This window comes from Pangasianodon hypophthalmus, chromosome 11, assembly GCF_027358585.1.
Source record: "Pangasianodon hypophthalmus isolate fPanHyp1 chromosome 11, fPanHyp1.pri, whole genome shotgun sequence".
Taxonomy (NCBI): Eukaryota; Metazoa; Chordata; class Actinopteri; order Siluriformes; family Pangasiidae; genus Pangasianodon; species Pangasianodon hypophthalmus.
Genome location: NC_069720.1, coordinates 14,769,951 through 14,795,351, shown reverse-complemented (window position 1 = coordinate 14,795,351; position 25,401 = coordinate 14,769,951). Strand labels below are relative to the sequence as shown.

The 25,401-nt window shown below is 37.8% G+C and overlaps 1 protein-coding gene across 8 annotated transcripts in view; it reads left to right on the top strand.

The window, feature by feature from the left end:
* The window catches only part of patj (PATJ crumbs cell polarity complex component), a 128,412-nt gene that overhangs the window by 92,281 nt on the left and 10,730 nt on the right, over positions 1 to 25,401 (top strand). For 7 of the 8 annotated variants that reach the window (XM_034308855.2, XM_053238322.1, XM_034308856.2 and 4 more), the window contains 14 exons: positions 2,063 to 2,154; positions 10,679 to 10,751; positions 11,168 to 11,251; positions 13,146 to 13,238; positions 13,347 to 13,412; positions 14,926 to 15,052; positions 16,668 to 16,774; positions 19,017 to 19,100; positions 19,809 to 20,002; positions 20,664 to 20,811; positions 22,552 to 22,638; positions 23,026 to 23,152; positions 24,931 to 24,968; positions 25,081 to 25,203. In XM_034308855.2, coding sequence (XP_034164746.2) covers positions 2,063 to 2,154; positions 10,679 to 10,751; positions 11,168 to 11,251; positions 13,146 to 13,238; positions 13,347 to 13,412; positions 14,926 to 15,052; positions 16,668 to 16,774; positions 19,017 to 19,100; positions 19,809 to 20,002; positions 20,664 to 20,811; positions 22,552 to 22,638; positions 23,026 to 23,152; positions 24,931 to 24,968; positions 25,081 to 25,203 — 1,443 coding nt within the window. The remainder of the gene's footprint in view (positions 1 to 2,062; positions 2,155 to 10,678; positions 10,752 to 11,167; positions 11,252 to 13,145; positions 13,239 to 13,346; positions 13,413 to 14,925; positions 15,053 to 16,667; positions 16,775 to 19,016; positions 19,101 to 19,808; positions 20,003 to 20,663; positions 20,812 to 22,551; positions 22,639 to 23,025; positions 23,153 to 24,930; positions 24,969 to 25,080; positions 25,204 to 25,401) is intronic. The other variant, XM_034308857.2, reaches the window with a different exon arrangement.

The window sequence follows — 25,401 nt, the reverse complement described above, 5'->3', positions numbered from 1 at the left end:
CTGGATGTAGATTTAGATCCCTAATGAACAAACCAGAGGCGATGGCAGCAAGGGAGTAGCTCCCTCAGGAGGAATCCTTGAGAGGAACCTGACTCAAAAGGCAACCATTTGTCTTCTGCGTGACACCACATAACAGGATTATAAATCATTACAGTATACAGGTATAGAAAATTAAAAGCAAACAGTACTAAGTGTGTTGAAATAATGATCAGTTTGAATATGTTGTGAATAAGAGTCCTGGGATGAGCACAGGACGGACTTTATGATTACATCAGCAGTTAAATAGCTGTATAATACGAATATAAAACTGCAGTCATTACATTCTATTACAGATAAAGGTGTTGGGAGGAGACTGACATGAAGACATGAGAGAAAGTCTTAGATATGTGGTATCCCTACACATTCAGACCCACACAACTACTCTACTTATACATAACCACAGATTCTTCCATCTGAAATTATAGTCCCATGTCTGAAAGGGAAAAAAAGGTTTAAAGCTTAATTTGCAAATAACTTTGAAGAATCAATGAGTGTTTCACAAAACCCTTTTCTCTCTCTTTGTTCATTCACAAAAGGTGCAAAATATTAGAAATTAGTTTGTAAAACACATTTTTATGCCTTTAAAGCTTCTCTCTAAACTGCCCAGATGTAAAGTGAAGTGGATGGATACACTGTGTATTTGGGATCAGAATGAAATGGGCATTGAAAGACTGTGTTACTGAAGCAGCAATTGCAGCTTTCTGAAATGTGTTTCCATTAGATTAACACACAGCGCAGTATTCAGAAGCGATTCTGTCACAGATGAATGGACATGTAATTATATAGCACGCCTTCAAGAGCCAGAGTGTTTGAATTATAAAGCCATACAAGTATTTTGATCTGCCATGTTTATTCTCACTGTAGGGACGGTGCTTTTTCTTATGTTTCATTCCACTGTAATTATAACATAACTCAATGCTCTATATCTCTGCATTTGTGTTTTTAGTACTTCCCTGCAAAAAAACACCATAAACCCTTCATGATCTGCTGTTATTTATTATATGGGCTTCCAGCCTGTTCATTATTGTTCAGTTTGTTTGAGTGATAAGATACAATTATAGGCCAGAACTCCTCACATGTATTTGTACCTTTGTATTTGCAAGGAATAAAAAACAACAGGGAAGGCTGTTATAGGAAAATAATCAACAATAGGGTGGTGTTATGCAGGCTGACACAACAAAATTAATAAGGCAAAAAACACAGGATGTCATGTTAACCAAAAAAAAAAAAAAAAAAAAAAAACATTAAGCCCTTTCTCCTGAATACTTTCTTGTGGCAGAAAACTTACTGACTGTTACAAGTTAGTAACGACTGACATTCCATTAATAAACGTGTTAAATAAACGTGTATATACAGAAAACTTTAAAAAAAAACATATCAATTATTATACATTTTCTTTGTTCAATAAAACACATTTTTATGCCTTATGCATCTAGGCCTTATGTTTTCGGGTTATCTGTCCATGCATTTGTCTGAGAGTCTTGATAGCATGAAGTCTCAGGAAGAAATGGTTAAATGTTATTGAGATTTATGTGGAATTATCATTGTACCTAGCAGATCAACTGATTAGGTTCTGGAATTGAAATAGGGTCAAGGTTACGGCAAGGTCAAATGTCTAAAATATTTTTTCTTAAATAGCTTCCTTTCTATTTGAAGTATTCTTTAAGGGTATTTCAGGCATAAAATTTAGTAATGAGAAGAACTAGACATGTTGGCTACTTTCCTGTCAACGCTGTTGGTGTTGAGTTCTAACTGTTTAATCCGTTCATTATTAGATTTAGGTGGAACATCCCCCATACAAGTCTCTGTGAATGAGCTGTTACTGTATAAACAATATATTAGAATGAGCATATTACTTTAAACCTGGGATTTGAATTACAGCCAGCCCTACTGTCAGAGCTGCTGTTATAGAACATTAATCAACACCACCTGACCAATCAAATTTGAGAATTCAACAGTACAGTGGTATACGACATTATATTGATTTATGATGATGTTTACTTTTTCTTCTTTTGACCTTCAGATCAATAACCAGGTGCTTTATGGGCGGAGCCACCAAAATGCATCAGCCATAATAAAGAGCGCTGCATCCAAGGTGAAGCTGGTGCTGCTCAGGTGAGAAAACATGCCACACACAGTCGCAATACACAGGCCATCTCTCATACTACATAATAAAATACACACTTTATTCAGCATCTCATTGCATTTGTTCTTTGAAAGTAGTGAGTGTTCGGCATTGCCCTGACTTTGAAGTGCAACTAATTAAGCTGTTAGTGTATACCAACGGTTTAACAAATTGCACAGGTGCCTTGTCTTATTTTTTCTTTAAGGCCTTTCGCACTGCTTTACTTCCAGAACTAAATTTACAGTACTGAAGTACTGGGCGATTTTGCATGAACTATTTCCCAGTACCGTTTAAAGGGTTGCATTCGCACCGACAGTGGGCACTAGGAAGTGACGTAAGCCGGTCGACAGCGACGTCATTTGTGCGCGGCGTTCAACAACGGAAACAAAGAAGAACAACGTAAACAACCGGAGGATGGAGGACGCTGTGATCGGAGCTGTGTTTTTGTAGTGTCTCGCTTCCATCTATCGCTGTTCTCCATAATTGCGAAATAAGTTGACACTACAGTATGTTTACACGGCGTTTTAAATCATGGCAGGTGAGGGCGTTTCCGTACGCGTTTGGCCAATCAACGTCTACTTACGTCACGGATAGTACCAGTTGTGCTGGTTAGACCCTGCTCCGGAGTAGCAGCTAATTTGGTTCTCGAAAAAGGCAGTCTGGTACTAAAATCGCACCCAGTTCCTGAGGTACGAAAACGCCAAAAAGTGGGTAGTTCCACAATTAGTTCAGGTACTGTGAAAAGGTTCCCGCGGTGCGAAAGGCCCTTATGTCATAGACAGAAACACTTATTCAGCTCACCAGTGGCTCTACAGGAAAGCATTCACACTATCATTGTGAGTTCAAATCACGATGATGGCACAGGAAATGTAGAGAACAAAATTGTCTGTGCATGCTAGCCTTCACCCTTCCCAGTTGCTAGGTGTCATGTGGGCAGACACCTAGCAACTAGCAACCTAGCCAGGGCAGAGCTGGCTGGTGGGTTGGATTTGGTAAGTGACCAAATTGCCAATCCAAAACATAAACTAAAGAAACACTGATTCATTCATATAATGGGACTTCACCACTCCAAAGCATTTGAAAGAAAAATTATTTTTATTAATGCATGTAGTTACTGCGGAAATGTACTTGAACCTGAACCCCACTGATCCTCTTGAAAAATAAAAAAAATAAAAAATTCCTCCCTATTGGCCTCATGTATTTACACTAATGGAAGTGTAGGAACATGACTCAGTGCTCACACGGATCTGATCTCATTTTGTTGTTTTGTTCTGCATTGCCAAATTAAACATTTGTAAGCAATATCATTCAGTATGCATTTTCAGATTAGACTATTTCATATAATATGCAGCACTAAATGTGATGTCATTTTATTTATTTATTTTTATTTAGCTATTATGTTTTTGTGAGTTTTGCTGGAGTAAAAACTGTAGTTTATGTGTATTGTTAGAATTAATTATTATGTGCGCGTGTGTGTTGTGTCCAACATAACTGTTGCATTTTGTGAAAGAAACAGAACAGATAGCAGTGGTATGGTGATTAGTTTTGCTGGAGTGATTGGTGTTCCCACTGTACTGCCTTCTGGTAATTGGGTAGTTTGCATATCAGATGATGGCCTGTATAGTCGCTTGTCTATGGCTGCCTGTTAAAACCTATTACAGTCTGATAGTGATGTTTTACCATTTAATAAGCATGTTTAAATTTTATTTTCAGTCATTTGAGCATTAGTATTAGTCAAGATTGGAGCTCATATATATATGTTGGATTTTGGATATTATATATATATATATATATATATATATATATATATATATATATATATATATATATATATATATATATATATATATATACACCAGCTTTTTTCCCTTTTGCCAGTATTAAGTTGTGCCATCATCGAAAGGCTCTAGCAACGTTTACTCTTTTTTTGTGTGTGTTTCCTGGATGCATGCTGTTTTTTTTTTTTTTTATTATTTATTATTATTATTTTTTTAAATTTTATTTATTTATTTATTTATTTTTTTGTTCACAGTAAAAGTATCTGGCTGTGCTGGATGCTCACCGGACTCTGCATTGTTTACCTTTCCTTGTCTATAAAAAGACTGACTGCAATTTTCAAATGGGTTTTCATAATACACATAATACACTTGTTCTGAGGCAATTGCTTAAACAATTATATTTTTAATCATGTTCTGCATACCTTCCACATTATTTATATGCATAAGAAAATAAAAAATAATCTGACTAATGCATCTTTAACTCAAGGAATCTTTAAACCTCTTATAGCATCAGATTAATTTGGATCTTCTTGTGACATTAGCCATTTGTCCTTGTCCCATTGCACAGTGTTATCAGAAGCTAGTTGGTGTCCTTAGTTTGACTAATCTTGCCAAATCAGACCTCTGTATTTGAGCTCAAATATGCTGCTGAAGTTTGTGCCTGGGCTCTTCATTGGGTAGAATTCTGTCTAGCTTATTAGCTCTTTTATTTAGATTTGTAGAATAAATTTTATACATCAAGGTGCTAAAAACAATCATTCTGAAGCTGTATCTGTGTATAATGAGGTTGTACCGCATGTTTTCAGCAGTGTCTCTTGTTCTGTTTAGCTCTAGACACAGCTAAGATCCCTGTCTTATCTATCTGTTACAGAGTCACTAATTAAACATATTTTTAGTCACTTGCAAAACTGCTTCCAGATCAGCCCTTTAACTGAGGCTGTTGGCACACCTTAAGACGATAAAGTGACTCGGTGAGCAGTAGAGGATCAGGCATTGTAATGTGCTAAGTGAATATTAGAGAATGTGGAACTCATAAAGAGGATTGATGTGAGCTCCCTGGAAATGACAGGTGGATAATATCACTGCAGGGTTATGACATGTTTTATATCATCTACCAGCTGATAAAATAGTGTTATAGGAGCCATCACCTGTCAGTCCATGACTTGTTAAATGGAATAGATTTTATTATTTGAATGCAATTATTTCAGAGGCAGGATGTCACTTAGGGATGTGCACAGGTATTCAGTATCAGTATTTAAATATTCGAATATTTTTTTCGTCCTATATACATGAAGTCATTTAGAGAATTTGGAAAAGAAAAGCCAAATATGGCAGTCTTTGTATTCAAGGAGCAGCACTATCATGGTGTGCGAGTTAGAGGTGGTCATGGAGACAAAAAATCTTTAGGCAGTTTTTACTCTCATGCAGGTAAGCGTGAACATAAGAGAGATAATACATTTCTAATAACATTCAGTTCAACTCAATTAAAAGTCTTAATCTATAATGGACACAAATCATGTATCTCTGCTTTGCAAATTAGTCCCATTTTACACCAGAAGCAGCGCTGCACGTGTGACAACTTTCAAAACGGTGAAAGCACAAGGAAACATAAAATATGATTGCTACATATTTTAGGAATGAGACAGTTAAACTTTACTTCCATATTTGAATAGTCCAAAGGGATGATCCATTACTGAACTGATTATTCAGTAACTATTTTGCTGTGTGTTTAATGTTTCTGTTCATTATTTCACTATAATTCATCAGTCAAACACATCAATGCATGCGCCACCTCCACTAAGTTTAATTGCAGTTGAAATATGATAACCAGCCAGCGGTTAACCGAATATGCATTCATTAACTGTGTGCTCACCATAGTACAAACATTGAGTTACTAAATATCAATAACTTGTATCTGGACGTAATGGCTATTTTATAAAGCAAACCTACCATATAGTTCACTTTGTAGGTGTATGGTTACTGGTGTAGCTGTTACTATACACAGTGTGTTTTCCATAGACAGTTTGTGTTGTCCTCAGGACGACTGTTGGCTGGATAACATTGATTGTTGTTTCTCCACTGAGCAGGAACCCAGAGGTGTGTAAAAAGCCATAAGTCCATTGTCTTGTCATGGTAATAATTACAGAGCACACTCATAATTTTACTTCATGAGATTAAAATATGATCAGTTTGACCAATCAGCAATTATCTTATTACCATGCTGTTTTTTGACCCTTTCATAAAATCAAAATTGTTTGCATAAGATATATTGATCTGATGTCTAATTTTTTTGGACAGTTATTTTCTTTAAACATGAGCTAGCAGCTTGGTGTCTAGCCATTAAACAAAGTGTGTTTATTTATGGAGTGATTTTCATGGATTGTTTCATTAGTTCTAGTCAAAAACAGTTTCTCTTGCATGGCAGCAGTGCTTTCACAGTAGTTTTGATAGCAGAATGTTGTGAAACCTGAGTGAACAATGTTTTCTTGCATCAAAGGTCATTTGTCAGACCTGATTCGATATCATGGGGGGAAAGGGGGCCTCAAAATACATTGCCATGGAAACAATAGTGGGCAACAGACAGGAAGAAAAAGCTTTTGTGTGGAGCAGTAATAGTAAAATGTCACCTTGCTGCACCCTGTGGTGCCTTTGATGATCAGATCATGTTGCTCATCAGTGTGAGGGATAACTCAGAGATGAGAAGTCTGTTTAACTGAGAGTAACCTGTTGCACAACATTATTTACAGTCTACACTGTAACTGAATGACATGTTGGTGTAGTGGGTTGGGTTAATGACTCGCAGCACCAGGATCCCAGGTTCGGTCCTGACCTTAGGCTTAATGTCTGTGTGGAGTTTCACATGTTCTTGTCCTGGTTCTCAGGTTTCTTCCTACCTCCCAAAACCATGAAGGCACACAACCTTTTTTGATCAAGACACGCACAGAACTGGAGGATTGCTTAGTACACTGGGAGCACAGCTCTAATGTATGATAAAGCAGATGCCCAGACTGGCTGGTGAATTGTATCGACACAGAGCATGACCAAGTGCATTGCTGGAACCCCGGACATGGCAGGGCCATGATAGCACTGAGGCTCATCTTAGATGCCATGCAGTCAGAACAGGAACAGCTTCAGGTACATGTGGTGACTGGATGGATTGATGACTCTAAATTGCCCCTAGGTATGAATGGGTGTGTGTGTGTGTGTGTGTGTGTGTGTGTGTGTGTGTGTGTGTGTGTGTGTGTGTGTGTGCATTGTGCGCCTGTGTCTTGTGCGTGTGTGTGTCCTGCCTTGTTTCCAGTGTTCCCACATTCACTGAAACTCAGACAAGGATAAAATGGATACAAAAATGAATGAAGGATTGAACAAACTGTAACTATTCTATAAGCAAAAAGGTTTGTGAAACCATGCTATAGTGTTTGGATTTGAAATAAACCAATGGCTATGAGGATGAAGTGTAGCATGTTTTAACTAGAAGGTATTTATGCCTTAACAACATTAAAATCATAAAACTTTTGGAATAAAAGAACATGCAGTTGATGGCTGTATTTTTTTTACCCATGTCTCATTTTACAGTTGGTTCCAGATGTAGCGTTTGTAGTAATGCAGGCTATCATGAGGCTGAAAAAATCACATTCAGAAATGTCAGAGAACCACAGGGAGTGTCCAAATTAACAAAAAATCAAGAACACATTGGAGCATAGAAACGTGCCTGACCACAGAATTCCACAGTCAGAGATAATTTAAGAAATTATATTTGAAGAAATCATTAGATAAAAATGCTGAACACACTCCAGGTTGTCAGCACAGACAACCATAAAGATCCAAAAAAAAAAAAAAAACAAAAAAAACACCAATATGACTTCTGAGACTTTGCTACAAGATTCAAGGTCAGAAACAATGCCTCAAGGTCAGAAATAGCTGTTTGCTGTGCTGGAACAAAGTCCTACAGACAGATAATTCGAAGATTAAATTTATCAATTCCAAATGGTCAAAGCCCTGAGCATTTTCCTCTCGTGAGCTCACCTTGACAGAAAACAGATTAGCAGTAATTGGAAAAGGGTCGGTTAAAGGGCAAACACAACATAAGCAAGAGAAGGAGAAGGGAATTAGAGAGAGAAGAACCAACCTTCATAAAGGGAGAGAAAGACAGAGAGAGAGGCAGAGAGATCTTTTGTTACACTATGTTCATTTTGGGTATTCTCATTGTGATAAATGAAGCACTTCTGCAAAATGTTTACAATCCATTAAGAAGAAAGCAATGAGTCTTAGAAAAGCCCACACACTAGAGGAGAAGATGGAGGATGAGAGAGCTATTATTATAAATATACATGCTGAATGATGTATTTATTTTAGGATGTTTTGTTGGAGGAGTCTGGATGAACATGGATAGCATTATAAATTATACTAAATGAAATATGCAAATGGGCAAATGAGTTCTTTCTTTATGGAATTATGCAATAGATACAGGATGCATGCAGACATGCAGTAGTAAGTAAAGATTGAGTTATAAAGTAGAACAACTTTATTATGCTTTTATAGAGTTTGTAGGAAACGTTAATGAAATGTACCAGAAGCTGTTCCTGTTCTGACTGTGTGGCATCTAAGACAGACCCCACTACTGCCGTGGTTGGGGTTCCAGCACGCACTTGGCCGTGATCTCGCCAAGTAAGGATGGATCCCAGGCTTCACCTCTGTGTCAGTGCAATTGCAATTCAATGCAATTCACCAGCCAGTGTGGGCATCTGCTTTATTATCGTGTTTAAGTGAAAGAGTTTAAGAGTTTTGAAAAAGCTGTGGTTTATAAGTCGTGTTTTTAGCTCTGTATTTTTCCTGGAATTTTTAAGTGCTTCAGTTTGGTAGCGTACAAAGAAAAAAATACTAGTTATGTATAAATATCATCTGATACTCAAGGTTTCAATATCAGTATTGCTATCAGAAAAGAAAGTGGTATCGTGCAATCTTTAGTAATAAAACTAGAAATTCAGCTCGTCATGTTACTGAGGAATCGTAAATTCCTCTGTGCTTTCCTGTGATGGAAGACTTAAAGTTACAGCTTCACATTTGACAAAGCATTAACGCTGGAGACTCCTTCCAAAAATGCTAAATAAATGCCTCACAGAAAACATCATATGATCATACATTTTTCTTTGTTAAATAACAGCATGTTTGTTTATTCTGCTTATTATAAGCCCTAGATTATACAGATTGTCTACATTATAAATTCCTGTGAATAAGCTGTTACTATAGAAACAATAATAGCTGTTACTATATAGAAAGTTATAATGGCAAAACAAACACCTTATGTACTTCACATCATTTACATCACAACAATTCATTTTAAAATTCTCTTTAATCCAGCACATCTGCTCTGGCACAGGCTGCTCCCTTGTGCCGTGTTTTGGAGCTGCTCAGATATTTTACATAGTCTCAGTGGAGGCTCAATAGTGCACTGTTTTGTGTGCTCCTTCAATTCTCCACACAGCCGTAGACATTTTTAGCAGCTACCTTTGTGTTCAGCTAGGCTTTAGAAAGCTTGTCCTGAGCATATGGAGCAGAGAGAGAGCGGGAGAGCGGGAGAGAGGGAGAGAGAGAGAGAGAGAGAGAGAGAGAGAGAGAGAGAGAGAGAGAGGAGATGGAGACACTAAGATGTGTAAAGCAAACTTGGGGAACTGGGACAGTGGAAATGAATGACAGCTGACTATTTGTGCAACATGGTTTTTGGATTATAAGAGGGTGACATTTGTGCGTGCACTTGCTGAGAGCAGGACAGAAGAGAGTTTGTTTTCCCCAAGAGTTTGTTGCATAAATTACAGCTTAAAGCTGTGAATAATAACAAGGACGTTTTGCAATCTGTTGAAACGCGATCTGTCGCCTTTGATTTCATTGAGGAAAAAAAATGTGTTGATCCAGACACCAAAATATGGCAGTATATTAATTTTACACTCTGTTTTCCAACATAGATGAACATGTTGAAATGTAACCTTGCTTCAGCCAGTTTGATTTGGTCTGTGGTGGAGCATCAGTGTTTTGAACCTTCTTTGAGTCACTTGATTCTCAGTCACAGTTTGGAGACTGAAACCTGATGTTCCTTCAGAATGTTTAAAGGAATTTAAAGGAAAATATATAGATGAATACTAGATATTCTGAAGAATAAACACCAAAATTCTGCAAGCCTTGCTAAGACACCTAAGCGCCAGCGTCTTTGCCAACAAATTATCTAAAGCAAAGATGCTTTCAAAAGTAATGAAAAGTTTCTAAATATAATTAATATATCTATCTGTTTCTAAATGTAATTAATATATCTCACTGTCCACTTTATTAGGAACACCTGGACATTCATGCAGTTATCTGATCAGCCAGTCATATGGCAGCAATGCAATATTCACATCAAACATCAGAATGAAGAAAATGGGTTGACTCTGATCATGGCATGGATGTTGGTACCAGAAGGGCTGGTTTAAGTATTTCATAAACTGCTGATCTCCTGGGAATTTCAAACACAACAGTCTCTAGAGGTTACCCAGAATGCTGTAAAAAAAAATAAATAAATAAATAAAAAACATTCTGCAAGCGGGGAGTCTGCAGGATGAAACACCATGTTGTTGACAGAGATCCGAGAAGAATGACTAGAAAGGTCATTCTCTGAACCTGATGGTTATTCAGTACTGCATAGTAGTATATATAAATGCATACTGTCATTGCAGCTAATTGATATGTTGTATCTCTTACACAGGAATGAAGATGCTATCAATCAAATGGCAGTTCCACCTTTCCCCTACCAGCCTTCCTTTCTCTCCTCAAATGAGGTGCGGTATAATTTTTTCTCTCATCTTCTCACAGGATGTTGTATTTTTAGACTTTTGGAAAAGATAATCCCTGTAGAAAGGGTTTCACTGCATCAAAATTTGAGAGATTCTTTGAAAAACATACACATACCCAACTCCAGGCTCTCTCCTAGAACATTTGACCAGTTTGAAATCTACCAGGCTGCATGTATTATAATACCTATGTAGCAGTTTTGAAGGAAACATCACTGGAGCTCTTAATGCATTATTGTTATAGCAGTGACAGCCACTGAATTGATAGTGATAAATATGCTCTGCTATCATATAGTCAGAGATGGAGCCATTGCCTGCTCTGGAACCTGGAGGTTGTAGCAAGTTGTGATCTGTTCTTTCACTTTTATGAAGCACCATATCTGAAGTCAGATCATGGATTTCAGATTCATCCGAGCCTTCCAGAAGCTGTAATACCTGCAGAGAAGCCGCAACCCCTGGAGTGTCTCCCAGAGCCCCTGCTGAGCCAGGTTAGACAAGTTCATGCATTTTAACTCTCTTCTTTCGGCGGCAGTGGCTAACATTACAGAAAATACCTGCAAAGGTACAACAGTGCACATCGTGGTCCCATTATATGCCTTAAAGCCATGGTTCTTAAGGTTCTCCATGGTTTTCAAATTTTATTATAGTGGCAGAAACAACAACCCACCGTATCAGCCAATATCGATACCCATATTTTTTCTTTAAAAATTCCTCTGTTTTTAAATTATTTTTTTTAAACTGAAGCACTTAAAAAATACAGGGAGAAATGCATAGCTAAAAACATGACTTACACAAAATCACTTTCACACAAAAATCACATAAACCACATAAATCACATGATCAAATTCTTTTTTTAATTCAGTATCCGATCCACCAATTTTTGCTGGTATCAGTCACATGGATCCTGAGTATCACACTGGTGCCATCTCTAGTATCTAATAATGATAAAATTGTATTCTATGGGTGGACGGTTCAGACAGTAAAAAACTCCTCTGGCTACGGTAAGTATTACTGTACACATTTAAATATTGTGCCTAATTTTTTAATAGTTTGTTAAATAAATCTGTACTGAGGGCATCTGTGGCAGTGATTTGGTTTTCGCAGTTAAAGGGGTGACTATAAAATATTTGAAAGCCCCTGCCTTAAAAAGATACTTCTGTTTTTAACCTAATTTCTATCCACCTCATCTGTAGTGTGTGATTACAGATAAAATTTTCCTCAGACTGAGAAAAGAACTAAAAACCTAAATAATGGAAGCCTAAGGACTTTACATTCCGACAATAATTCTTGCAAGTATGTGACTACATAATGCACATTCAAACTAAACCAGGTATACTCTAAGGGTCTTTGGTAACATATTCAGTACAGTAGTTCTGGTTACTTTACACCTTCACAAATATTGCGTGGCATCCACTACATTAATAACACACAAACTCACATTCCTCTAACTGGAAAAGTAGTACCATCTCCAAAAGGGCTAATAATATAATGCTTAATTCACAACCTTCAACTGAAGAATTAATTACAGCGTTTAACAAATTGATTTCTGCCACAAATGACTTTAGATTTCCAGATAAAAAGGTTTTGTGTAGGTTTCTCAGCACATGAAAACACGTTGAAATGATTGTCCATGGTAATTGCACGTGCTGCAGTTGTGATTGATAAATATTAAGTCGAAAAGCTATTCTGTACAAAGTATTGCTTTGAGTATTAACTAAAATAGTGCAGATGAAGTTTCTACGCACTGAACTGGATCAGTGTTGTGGATTTTAGCAGGCTAGAACAGGAATATTTTTTTAAACTTTTTTTGTTAATGTACTAAAACTTCCTTTGAAAGTTCTAGGGACATTTCTATGAGTAATGATTTGATTGTGAAAGACAAACCCCACCAACCCAGTAGCCAGTGTAATCTCTAATGTAATATTTGTTGAGATTGTAGAGGATGAATTGTGTTATAACAGACCTCCGTCATTACTGTCAAGTGTGAGTTAACAGTTGTGTGAGATTATTGCATTTATAATAATATAATGATGTTCACATCTTCCTTTCCATATGAGCCATTATTAGTAAGCATTAATACTGTAGGATTGGTATTACGAATGACTAGTACTCATTATTTGTTTTAAACAATCCTTTTTTCATTATTTTACTTTTAGTTGCTCTGACTAAATGGTGTTCTTTAACCTTAACCCAGATCTGAGTCAGTGTGTGTTAATAGCCCGAGCTCTATTTTCACACAGCTGCTTCTCCCCATTTCTCAAACCAGCAGAATATTTGTCATTCCCTTCCATCCATTCAGTGGCATTAAATGCCTCTTTGTCCTATATGCCTGACCTAGTTGTGACTATAAGAGGAGTCATTACTGTTTTATTTTGACCTCAGATCCCAGAGCAGTCGAGTGAGGCCACTCCAGAGAGCTCACTGTCTGCAGAGGTGGTGGACAAGAGCCTACAGGACCGCGAGGCTGCCTCTAAGGTGAGTGATCATTTCTTTAATTAACCAGTGAAGAAAATACTGTACTGTACTCTTTTTTTCTTTCTGTTTTTCATGAATTTGAGGAGCTCTTATTTACCATTTTTTCAGAAGCTAAAGTCTTCAGAAAGAACATTAGAGACTGTGGGTGAGGATGTTTCCGGACCATTGGAAAAGGTGTGTGTTTTAAATGTTTAAGCTTCACTGCTACACTTTTAATTGTGCAAAATAACTCAAAATGAACAATTCCTAAACATTTTTGCTAAATGAATTGCTTGATCCTGGCAAAGGGGCTCTGAAAAGATGCATTCCACTAAAGCAGTATTTTTATAATTTTAAATTATATGTCAATTCTAATCTTTGAAAACAATGAACAAATTGTTTGTGCTGAAAATTACATTGCATGTAATTTACTGAAGCACTTACTGAAGTCTTTTTTTTGTCATTTTTTTCTGTCAAATTCTGATGGGTCAGAAGGTATTGATTAATTTTCTATAATGGCATGGCTCTGACAGTATTTTGGCTCTGACAATATATAACTTGCTGTGGTATAAGAGGAATAACACACTGTTATAAAAAATAAAAAACAACTTCAGGGTGGTAACAGATTATTTTCTTATGACAACATGCCATGTGTTTTATTCCTTACATAGTGCGCTACATATACAGTAAGGTCCATAAATATTTAGGCATTGACAAAGTTATTGTTATTTTAGCTGTTTGCCACAGTATATTGGAACTGAAATTAATTATTGAATACTTTCAGCCAACCCTCGTTCTGAGCTTACAAGTGCCTTCTTTCTTTTTAAGAATGTACCAAATAGTTTATTTGTCCATACCTACTGTCACACCTAACAAGTTTTTGCTATCTTTTTGATGGGTTTGTTTTGATGGCTAATGATGGCTTGCTTCACAAGGAGTGACAACTCTTTGGACTTTATGTTGAGATTTAATAGCATCAGATTCCAAACACAAATGCCACATTTGAAATCAACTCAAGATTTCTTATCTGCTTACTTATAAGTATACTTATAATGAGAGAATAATACACACAAGGCCGTGGAAAAGCTGAACAGGCAGTTGTCCAATTATGTTTGGTCTCTTATTTCTAATTTCAACTCCTATTTGATGTGGTAGACAACTAAAATGACAACAACTTTGTCAATGTCCAAATATTTATGGACATGACTGAAGCCATTTGAGGTATAACTTTAGAGTGTATTGGAGGCACAAAAAATAGTCCTGATTGAAGGTGTATTGAAGATAGTAAAATTTAACCTGACTCCTACATTGCCTAAACATCTACCTAAATCTAAATCTACCTAAATGAGAGAGAGAGAGAGAGAGAGAGAGAGAGAAGTAAATGCAACCAAGATTGAGTAAGAAGACAGAGCATGCCTGTGGTGTTCAAAGTACGGAAGTGATGAATGTTTAAATGGGATACTGGGATAGTGCGCTCAGATGGGATATTGGGGTCGAGTAATTTTAGCAGTGTGAAACGCACATCAGAACCACGTGTGAGAGAGAAAGGGAGAAATATAAAGCAGGATTGCTTTGGGGTGATGGCTCTGGTGTTCAAAGTCAGAATGTGATGAATGTTTAGATAGAATATTGGAATAGTTATTGGGTTGTTGGTGATGGAATACATTGTGTGCATGCGTGTGTGTGTCTATGTGTCCCCTGTCTATAGTCTGCTAGCCTTGCCAAAAGCCTGAGAAGCCCCAGCAAGCTTCCATCAACTTCTGTGGATGTGGCAGCACTCTTACCTCCAGTGCCTCCTTCATGCACCAGCCCTGAGTTTGAGTGCTGCAGCAAAGGTATGAGTTCAGCCAGAATTAAAATGCACACATTTCTCCTGAAATCCAAAGATATGTTTGCTTTACTTCTTTAGTTTTGTACTACAAAGATAATATAAGTAATGGAAAAGCATAGCTACCAAAAACATTCATTTCCTACTTGTGTTTCTGAGTGTGTGTAAATTTAGGCATAAGCAGACTAACTAATGCCAACCTCAGGTGATCATCTTCAGTCATATAAATCACAGTGTGTTACTGCACTTTTATATACAGATTTCACTGTCAAGTGTAAATGGCTTGTGTATTTTTAGTTACTCACACAAATTTAATGAAATCCCATATTAAAGGCAATAAGTGTGAAAGACATAATGAAAGCATGGCAACAAAAATACCTTAAATTAAGACAAATAAGACCAGCCATTAGGAATAAATTAGGAATGTTTCTGTATAAAAGGAGGATGTGTTTAGGTGGTGTGAATTTCAGTTTTATTTGACATGGGATCTTCTTTTAATGCTGTGCAACATTTTATTGGAGCCAGCACTAAGTGACTGATAAGTGACCGATCTGGTACGTCTCAAGCTGTAATGTGTCATATATTCCCTGGTGTGTTGTGGACCATTCGTTTCCTGCACACACGCCCTTCTGCTTTTCTCATGTGGCATTGGAGGGCCGAGAGCCAATGTGACACTTCACTTTAAATTAAAAAAAACAAAAAAAAACAATTGAACATAGCAGTTTCTATGTGTGATGTCCTTGGTGTCCCCAATCACCTGGGTCCAGTAGGTATATATTTTCTCTATGTTCATGTCAAACCATTTTCTTTTCACCTCACGTAATTCACATTTAATTCGTCTTTTCTGTAAATTTGCTCCAGGTGTTTGCTTTTCAGGTGCTGCTACTCTGTTAAATAATATATATTCTTATTGGCATAGATATGAGTCAAAATAACTTTTACTTCTACTTCTGAGAAAGTCTGTTTTTGCCATTCACTTGTCATTTCAGCTGTGTTTATGAATTTATGAATGATTCCCATTCATCAACATACACACACGAGTACAAACAAAATCAGAATTTCCTAAAAACACACACACACGCACACACACAATCAGATCAAGTACAGCTATTGACAAAAAACTGATCCTATACTGCTCAGTGTGTGTGTGTTTGGTTCAACAGCTCATGTAGAACTAGACACTAGAATCTGAGTATTATTACTGACACTAAAAATGCATATTGAGTCCTCAATATAAGTTTAAATTTAGGTTTTAAGCCACTGTGCTGAGAATGTCTACATTTTAATTGAATCATTTATTTTAGTCACTATTAAATAAACACAATGCTGTCTCTTCTGTAATTTAAGTCTTCATCATTATGTATTGATCTTCTCAGCAGGAGTCCTCTCTAATGTTTATGTTCCAGTCTCTACAACACTGAAACACAGGGAAAAATGCACATTTGCTATTGATTTCTTAAACCTTTTAATCACTAACTGTTTCACTAGTATCTCAGAAGATAAGATTGCATTCTCTTATGTGACTTCTAGCACAAATAGACATTTCCACACTTGGATTATCTCCCTCACTCACTTTTTTTCTTGTCTTCATTGTTCTGCCTCTCTTTCTCCCTTGTTTGTAGACCCTGCTACATGTCCTATAGTGCCAGGGCAGGAGACTGTGATAGAGATCTCTAAGGGCCGTTCTGGACTCGGCCTCAGTATTGTCGGGGGCAAAGACACACAGCTGGTATGGGACACACCTGCACTGCTCTTGCTCACTAAACAAGCATATGGACCACTTTCACAGTTTAGACCAATAGTATTCATAGAAGATCTGTAATTTTGCAGTATTTAACTTTTACCCTAATCCTATCTGTCTTTATTTTGCCAACCAAAAATTTTAAAAAATGGCATCTGTAAATAAAATGCATTGATATTCATTGCTGGCTTGTTTTAGATGTAAATGGAGATCACCCCCCAACCCAAAAAAAAAAACACACACACATTTTCAGAACACCAGTTAAAATCAGGATGCTCACAAGTGAAGACTGTTGGCAGTTTGTGTTCTTCACTGCCGTTTTCCTGTTCAGTCAGTATGAGAACTAAAAACATACTGTTCAAAAAAAAAAAAAAAAAAAAGCGTACTGTTCAAGTTGATACAGCGTACATTGGAATATCCAGAATTAAACATTTTTTCATTTCACCTCCCAAAACATGCCGGTAAATTGGATTAGTGACAATATTACCACTAGGGGTGAATGAATGTGACCAGGATGAAGTGGTTACTGAAGAAGAATGACTGAATATTCACAGTGCAATTATCAATCATGCCTTTGTTTTCTGCCTCTCCATGAGCTATGTATAGATTCTGAGAGATGGTTTGTACACCACAATGCGTTGGCCCTCCAATTTGTTTAACATCAGGGTGAATTACTGAAGCCCCACCCCAAACCTTCTTCCAACGCCTGAAGGTTACATCAGAAATTTTTAATAGGATAAGGGTGCAAAATGATTCCTGTTGTCCATCAACACATTGTTCTTATACAAATCAGCAGCTGCATTTTTGACAGATACCAAGATACCAAGACCAGTGCTTCTGGGACTGGCTAGAGTCAGATAGGGTCAGTTAGAGTAGTTGGAACTAACTCTCCTGCTGCAGTCATTACTAACTTACAAACAGACCTTGCAGGTAAGTTTTGTTTGCCTAGAACCATCCCATGGAGCCTTTCTTTCTCCACATTCACTGACCCTGACTCTATAGGCTATACATGTGCTTCAGGCTTTTAGCAGCACACAGTCACTGAGCTGCAATCAGTATTCCACTCATTCCAGTTTAGTTGACCAGCTGGCCTCACAGAATACCTGCTCTGATCTGACAGAAAATAGCCCCCAGGTATTCAGGCCATCTCATCTGGAAAAGGTGAGAACTGTTTCTGTGTTTCTCTACCAGATTTTTCTTTCTTTTTTTTTTTTTTTTTTTTTTTTTTTTTGCATTTTTCTTTCACAGCCAGTTCTCTCTAAAGCATTTCTCTGGGAAGAGGAAGTTTTCTATCTGTGTCTTACTTTATGTCTCTTATATATTGACTTTGACTTACAGACACTTTTATCCAAATATAGATTGGTGTTAATGTCAAACAGAAATAAATTAATACAGAAACTTTCTCAGTAAAAAAAAAAAAAACATGAAATGTTTTGGAATGTTGTTTTGTGATCTTGCAAAACACATTCATTTGTGTCAAACTAGAGATGGCAGCGATTCGATATCCAGTATCGGTATAGGGCTAATATCAGCAAAAAATGATGCCTCGGATATCAGAGAAAACATGTCAGATATCAGATCCTATAACAATTGGCAAAGATTAGAATCGGACTTGGAAAATAAATTTATTTTTGGAACTGGAAATGTTTACATATAAAGAATGTTTTTCTTGTGTTAGGATTGATTTTATATTTTATTATATTTATTATTTTTAAAATGTAAGTGATTTTTGTTTCAGTTAAAAATAATATTTTAAAGCTTAGTAGTAAGTAAGTATCTGCTGATATTTAAGGTTTCAGTATATGTATTGGTATCAGAAAAAGTGGTATCATGCCATCTCTAATCAATCTCTAAACCAATCATGTTCAATATAATAATGATCAGTGGATGATCAAAACATCAAAACATCCACAGAACCTGCAAAACAAATAGTGATTATTAGTTGTTAATATAATTAATTATTTTTCGACAGTGAAATCTGTCTTGTCTTTACCTGTGATGTGGGAATGAGTTTTAGTAGTTTCTCTGAAGTTATTCATTGTTATTCATTTTGAATGGTTTAAAATGAAAAGTTAAAGGGTACTGTTATGACAGGTTAAGAAATAAAATCCAAGGACAAAGTTGAGCAGTTGAGGGTTATGAGCCTTGATCGATCTCTCTCTCTCTCTCTCTCTCTCTCTCTCTCTCTCTCTCTCTCTTTGTCTGTCTGTCTGTCTTTCTCTCTTTCCAGGATGCTATAGTGATCCATGAGGTATATGAGGAGGGAGCAGCAGCACGGGATGGACGTCTGTGGGCTGGAGACCAGATACTGGAGGTGAGAGTGACACAGAGAAACTGGGGTAAATAAATAAGCTAAAAAGAGAGATGAAACAGAAAGGCAGAGTGATATCACAAATGTATTTCACTGTATGAACACTGCTCCTGAAAGAATAAAGGTGTTCTCACACCTGTATTTTTTGTCTGGATGAGAATCTGGTATTGTGCCAACTGAGGAACTGCTCTGCTCTGTGACCACCTGACAAAGTGGCCTAGGGTTTGCATCAAGTTAAGAATTGCAAACTATACAGTAATTAAGTAAACATTCCTGAGAAAAGTAAAGGAAAAGAACAGTCAATGAACAGGAATTTGTCTGTGTGTAAGCAAACATGCAATCATGATCTTCCCCAAAACAAACACTGTGAGCTCTGTTGGTCTGCAGCAGCCTGAGGAAGTGCTTCCATCTGCTGGATACAATTAGGATTGTAGGCTGGTTTTAGGGCCCAGGAACTCTGGTCTATTAAAATGCAGAAAACTGTTTCTGCAGATGTTGTATCGCTCTAACCTGTCATTAGCTAGATGGCAAATATCATGGTTCCTGCCTTTTTTAAAACTTTCTACTGTATTAGTTCAAACAGAAACAAGCTGTTTTTATGATTTCTGTAGTGTCATCTTTATTTCAGTCTATACTCTGTAATACATAAAAGACTGAATATTTTGTATTGTCTGAAGGTCTCATGGTAATGCTCGGTGTCGTCCCCTGTAGGTGAATGGTGTGGACCTGCGCAGTGTAGCTCACGAGGACGCTATCGCGGCTTTGAGACAGACTCCTGCTAAGGTGCGTCTGACGGTTCTGCGGGATGAAGCGCAGTACCGTGATGAGGAGAACCTGGACGTGTTCTCTGTGGAACTGCAGAAGAAGAGTGGCCGTGGTCTTGGCCTCAGCATCGTGGGCAAGAGGTAGGTGGCCAGTGTTTCACAGGTTAGCCGCACTCCGTGCTTTGGGATTAGTCTATTTGATAGAGTTCAGTTTTTGTAAATCACATTTGAGTAATGCAGTTCATCTCAGAAGGGTCTACTTCCTAGTCCTGGGAGCCTCATGAACTCTTGTGGGTATTCCTGATTCAAACCCATGGGATGAAGCACATGAGTCAGTGATGTCAGCTCAGCAACAACACAAAAATGCATAGTACATAGGGCTGGGCAGTATGACAATGTAATATTAATACTGTGATGAATTATGTCAGAATACACTTTTTGTGGATACTGTGCTTATCATAGTATCTTTTTATCGTTTGTTTTTATAACAATTACAAAAGCTGAACGGAAACAGCTGATTTGATGGTAATTTTTTTTACTGAACCTTTAGAAATTTTAGAAATGATTAAATTATAATGTTTAATTACATACTTTTCCGTCCTTTCCCTTCCTCGTGTTTTTTTTTTTTTTTAAATCAACGTTGTTTTGTAGAAAGCTTGTTAGGATCATAAAACTCTCTTCAAACATTGTGATGTGAAATATTTGTCATGTTGTCCATTCCTACTTCCCAGAGCTGCAATAAAGAAACTGCATCAATACATCATTTCACCTATTTTCTCCACCTTGTCTCTCATTTCTGCAGGAATGGCACAGGTGTCTTCATCTCTGACGTGGTTAAAGGTGGTGCAGCTGATGTGGACGGCAGGCTCATGCAGGGAGACCAGATCCTGTCTGTGGACGGAGAGGACATGAGACGAGCTTCTCAGGAGACAGTTGCTGCTGTCCTTAAGGTAAGCACAGCGTAAAGTCTTAAGCCCTGCTTACAACACCACCAGTGATAACTTACCACAGCCCAGACAGGATTAGAGGAGATTTAGTCAAAGCTGGCTACAAGGCAGTTGCTTAAACGGCCACAAGGTGTCGCCATTGATGTATGTATATTGAGGATTGTCCCATTTTGTTGTCACTGATGTGGAATTCATATGATGCCTGGGGATATCAAATCAGGAAGTACCGAATGTTCATTATAGCACATTATTAATTTATTATTATATTTGAGGTCATTTATTAAAAATGTTAGTAAATGTTGCTGTATTGATATTTATATTAATGTACTTGACTAATGATTTGTTCTGTTGATGGAGCAGATGTGTGTTCTTGCAAGACATGGTGTTTTCCAGCATTTTGAATTCCATACTTTACTTGACTTTGGCTCCACTGGAGTTCAGCTCACTCATAATTAAAGTTCCATTCTGCAGCCACACACTGTCTGTAAATATGTAGCCGATACAAGCTGGAGATGCATCTGTGATCGACTCGAATATATTAATATGCTGTGTGTGAGAAACAGAGAGGAAGAATGAAACAAAGTGACAGACCTACACTGCTGTAGCACTTCCAGGATTGGATGCCCAGCAGCATCCTGACCATGGATCTAATTCACAGTTTTCCAAACTTGTGACATGGATTTACTACTTTTTTTTTATACTAAAGATTGCATGCTGTGATGTGTAGATAGGTTACAGTAGTGGTTTTTCTAATAATGCTGTAACCACAGCAGCTACTGGGCTTTGGCCTTGACCTGAATTTGAAAGCTTTACTGTACTTCCCCAAGATGCACAAAAGATATGTATGCTCATAAGTATGTGAACAGTGCTGCAATGCTATGAATACAGCATTGCAGCAATGTTCACATATTTATGAGCATATCTTTTGTGCATCTGGGGAAGTACAGTATTCTCCACTGGGGGCAGGACAGAGCTAAAACACATTTCTGAATGGCAGGTTTCCATGTGGACCTGCAAATCATCAGTGGGAAGAGTGACAAACAGATACATTTAGATTATCTTCAAAACTTACCACCATATAATATGTAAGGAATAAATCATGGCAGAGTGTGCTTTTAAAAGGATTAGAGCTGTTACTATAGAAACTATAATGTATTAAATTTAATGTATTAATATAAACCTGTCATTTGAATTGCAACTCACACTACTTAGTTAAATGTTTTGTAGGGAAAATCATGTCAAAAATGCACATGAAATGATTAGTATCCTTACAGATAATGTAGAATAGTACAAAAGCAGTTTTGTTTGACGCAGCTACTGTTAACGCAGTTAACAACGCAGTTGTTTGACGCAGCTAACATTGCATCACGTTATGGTGTACTGCCTTCACTAGTCATGTTCATATTTTGTAGAGTTAGTTTCTCATGTGCACAGGCATCACACTGGATGAGCACAATATATACAGAGCAGGAATCTTATGTATGCATAATTAAAATCAAGTTTAACACCAACCTTTGATTTTCGACTTTGACTAGACAGTTGCTGACTTCAGACACAATTTGGGCTTGAGAGTAACTGACTACGACACTGCCATGCATACAGCCATGTGGTTACGTGTGTGTGTGTGTGTGTGTGTGTGTGTGTGTGTGTGTGTGAGAGAGAGAGAGAGAGAGAGAGTGTGTGTGTATACACATTAAAACATGAGTGCATCATTCACACACCATACACTGTGCCCTGATGCAGTGTGCCAGGGGAATGGTGCAGCTAGAGTTGGGCCGGCTGAAGGCTGCCTCTTGGATCTCCTCCAGACGCACCTCCCAGGGAAGCCAGGTGTGTAAGTTAGGGGTGGGATCCTCACTGCACTCTCCTGACTCTGCATGCACTCTGTTGACACTCCAAACTCTAACCACTAACGCCAAACCAAGCTGTGACACTGACCACCATTTAAACACTGCATGATCCACCATGGGACTGTTAGTGAATGTACAGCACTGTTATACAGCAGTGTCTGTGCACGTATGCGCTAACTTGTCGTGGCTTTGTATTCTGTTGTCTGTAAGAATTGGGACATTCACCTGCTTGAGTAACTATGGTACATGTGTAAATGTGATGTGCATGCGTGTGCATATGTGTCGCGAGTCTGTTTCTGTATAACCTAAAAAATGTTTTACCTCTGCTAAGCTTCATGCTCATTCCCTGTCCTCCTTCTGTTTCCAGAGTCATGCATGTAATATGACCAATAGCAACCCTGTGGCCCCCATGGCTCCTCCCACTGCCCCACAACCCAGCCAGTTACCCAGCAGCACTAAGAGAACTGGAAACGAGGCCAACACCAAGAGCTCTGGTACCTGTCTACACTGTGTAACCTAGATACACTCACCAGCCACTTATTACACCTGCACATACATGCAATTGTCCAATCAGCCAAACATGTGGCATCAGTGCAATGCATAAAATTATGCAGATATGTATGCAGGTCAGGTGCTTAGTGGTGGTTCTGTTGGTTCTGTTGTTGTTGATGAGAGAGGTCACAGGAGAATGGCCAAACTGGTTTAAACCTACTGAAAGGCTACAGTTTCTCAGATAACCGCTCTTTACAATCCTGGTGATCAGTAAAGCACAACACGCCGAACCATGAGACAGATGGGCTGCAACAGCAGAAGACCATGTCAGGTTCCACTACTGTCAGCCAAGAACAGATGCTTTTATGCTCATTACGGTTGTAAAGAGTGGTTATCTGAGTTACTGTAGTCTTCCTGTAAGCTCAAACGTGCCTGGCCATTCTCCTCAGAACTGCCACTCGTTGGATGTTTTTTGTTTTTGCACCATTCTGTTGACCTGTATCTACATGATTTTGTGCATAATTGGCTGATTGGATAATTACATGAAGGAGCAGGGGTACCAGTGTTACTGTTAAAGTGGCTGGTGATTGGGCATATACTAAACTATCTACACTACAGTATTTCAGGTTAACCAATGTATGTGATGGTCTGGGAAAACCTCTCACATATCATTGTGGCTAAATTATGGCAAACGGCCAAACATGAGGGAAAATCAGGTTTTGACCTCGATTATGTTTTTCTGTCTATAAAGATCTTTGACATGTCAGCTTTAAGTAAACATAAATATGCAATATTTCCCCTGAATTATGTAGAAACATTTATTAAAGCTTTAATTTATTTTAGCGGTGATCATTTGGTAGATTTTACTGGCTATAAAAACAGCCAGTCTGTAACAGATCTAAATACCAGATGCACAAATGCTGTCACTGACACTGTAGAGATGGCAGCAGACAAAGCTGTAATGTTTGGACACTAATCATAAAAAAAGGGAAATTTGCCAACAGAACAAACCTTACTGAATTAATCAGCAATTATTTCAACAGTCATGTAACAGCGAGTAGAGATCAGTAAAGTGAAGAGATGATGATGAGACCTGTGTTTGTCAAATGTCATGACTGAGACCTGAGACCTGAGACCTGAAACCTGATGTTTGCAATCAAAGTGATTACTTGTTTCCCATTATAAACTTGCCTATAAACTTGCGTATAATATTTGATAAATTGAGTGGTCATATTAATTTTTTTTATATATTATTTATTACATGTTAAACGAAATGCAAATTAAATCCAGAATGTAAAATGCATAACTTTACTAGTTATTGAAATATATGCAAAAGAGAAAGTGTAAAAATTTCACCATGTGAAGGGATTTCCCAGGCTACTACACATTTAATACAAGACAGTGGCTTCCTGGTAGTTTTGAAATGGTTATTGGGTTATTGTAAGTGTTATTGTAAAGGGCTCTGATGGTATAATAGGCAACCAGTGACTCATTCTGGACTTTCTTTCTTTGGTTTCTCCTGGGTTTCTGGTGGTTTTTAATGATCTTATGGTGATTAAGACCTTTAAGACTGCTGTGTTTCACATTTCTTGCACTGAAGACTCCAAGCCAGAAAACCAGAAAGCACTGATCTGTAGTATTCATTGTTATCTAGCAAATATTTTCTTATGATACAATGACGTGTCTCTTTTTCCTTAGCACATAGAAGGTGTTAACTTATTAGTCAGATGAGTACAGATTTGTACTGAGTTTATTTTGTGTGTTTTTTGTGTCATTTCAGTAGTTGAAACAGGCCTACGCACAGTGGAAATCACTCGTGTAAGAACCCAACCATTCCTTCTAAAGCAACACCAACTGAGTGATATTGAAAGCTTCTCCTGTGAGTGAGGCTGCTTGAAGTGTGTGTGTATGTGTGTGTATTTCCCCACAGGGCCCAACTGATGCGTTGGGGATCAGTATAGCTGGAGGAAAGGGCAGTCCACTGGGAGACATCCCCATCTTCATCGCAATGATCCAGGCTAACGGTGTAGCAGCCAGAACCCACCGCCTCAAGGTCACAACACATGCACAACCCTCCCGCTCACCTTTCAGCTCTGTCCTTTTAGCTCTCTGTCTCCGTATATAGACAGAAGGAGTGTTATTGATTTAGCTTTGTGTAGCAGAAAAGGTGAAGGCCACTGCTCTGAAAGGCACTGGACTGGAATTGATGAATCAAACGCATGGGTTTGTGTTCCTCATAATTATGTCTTTG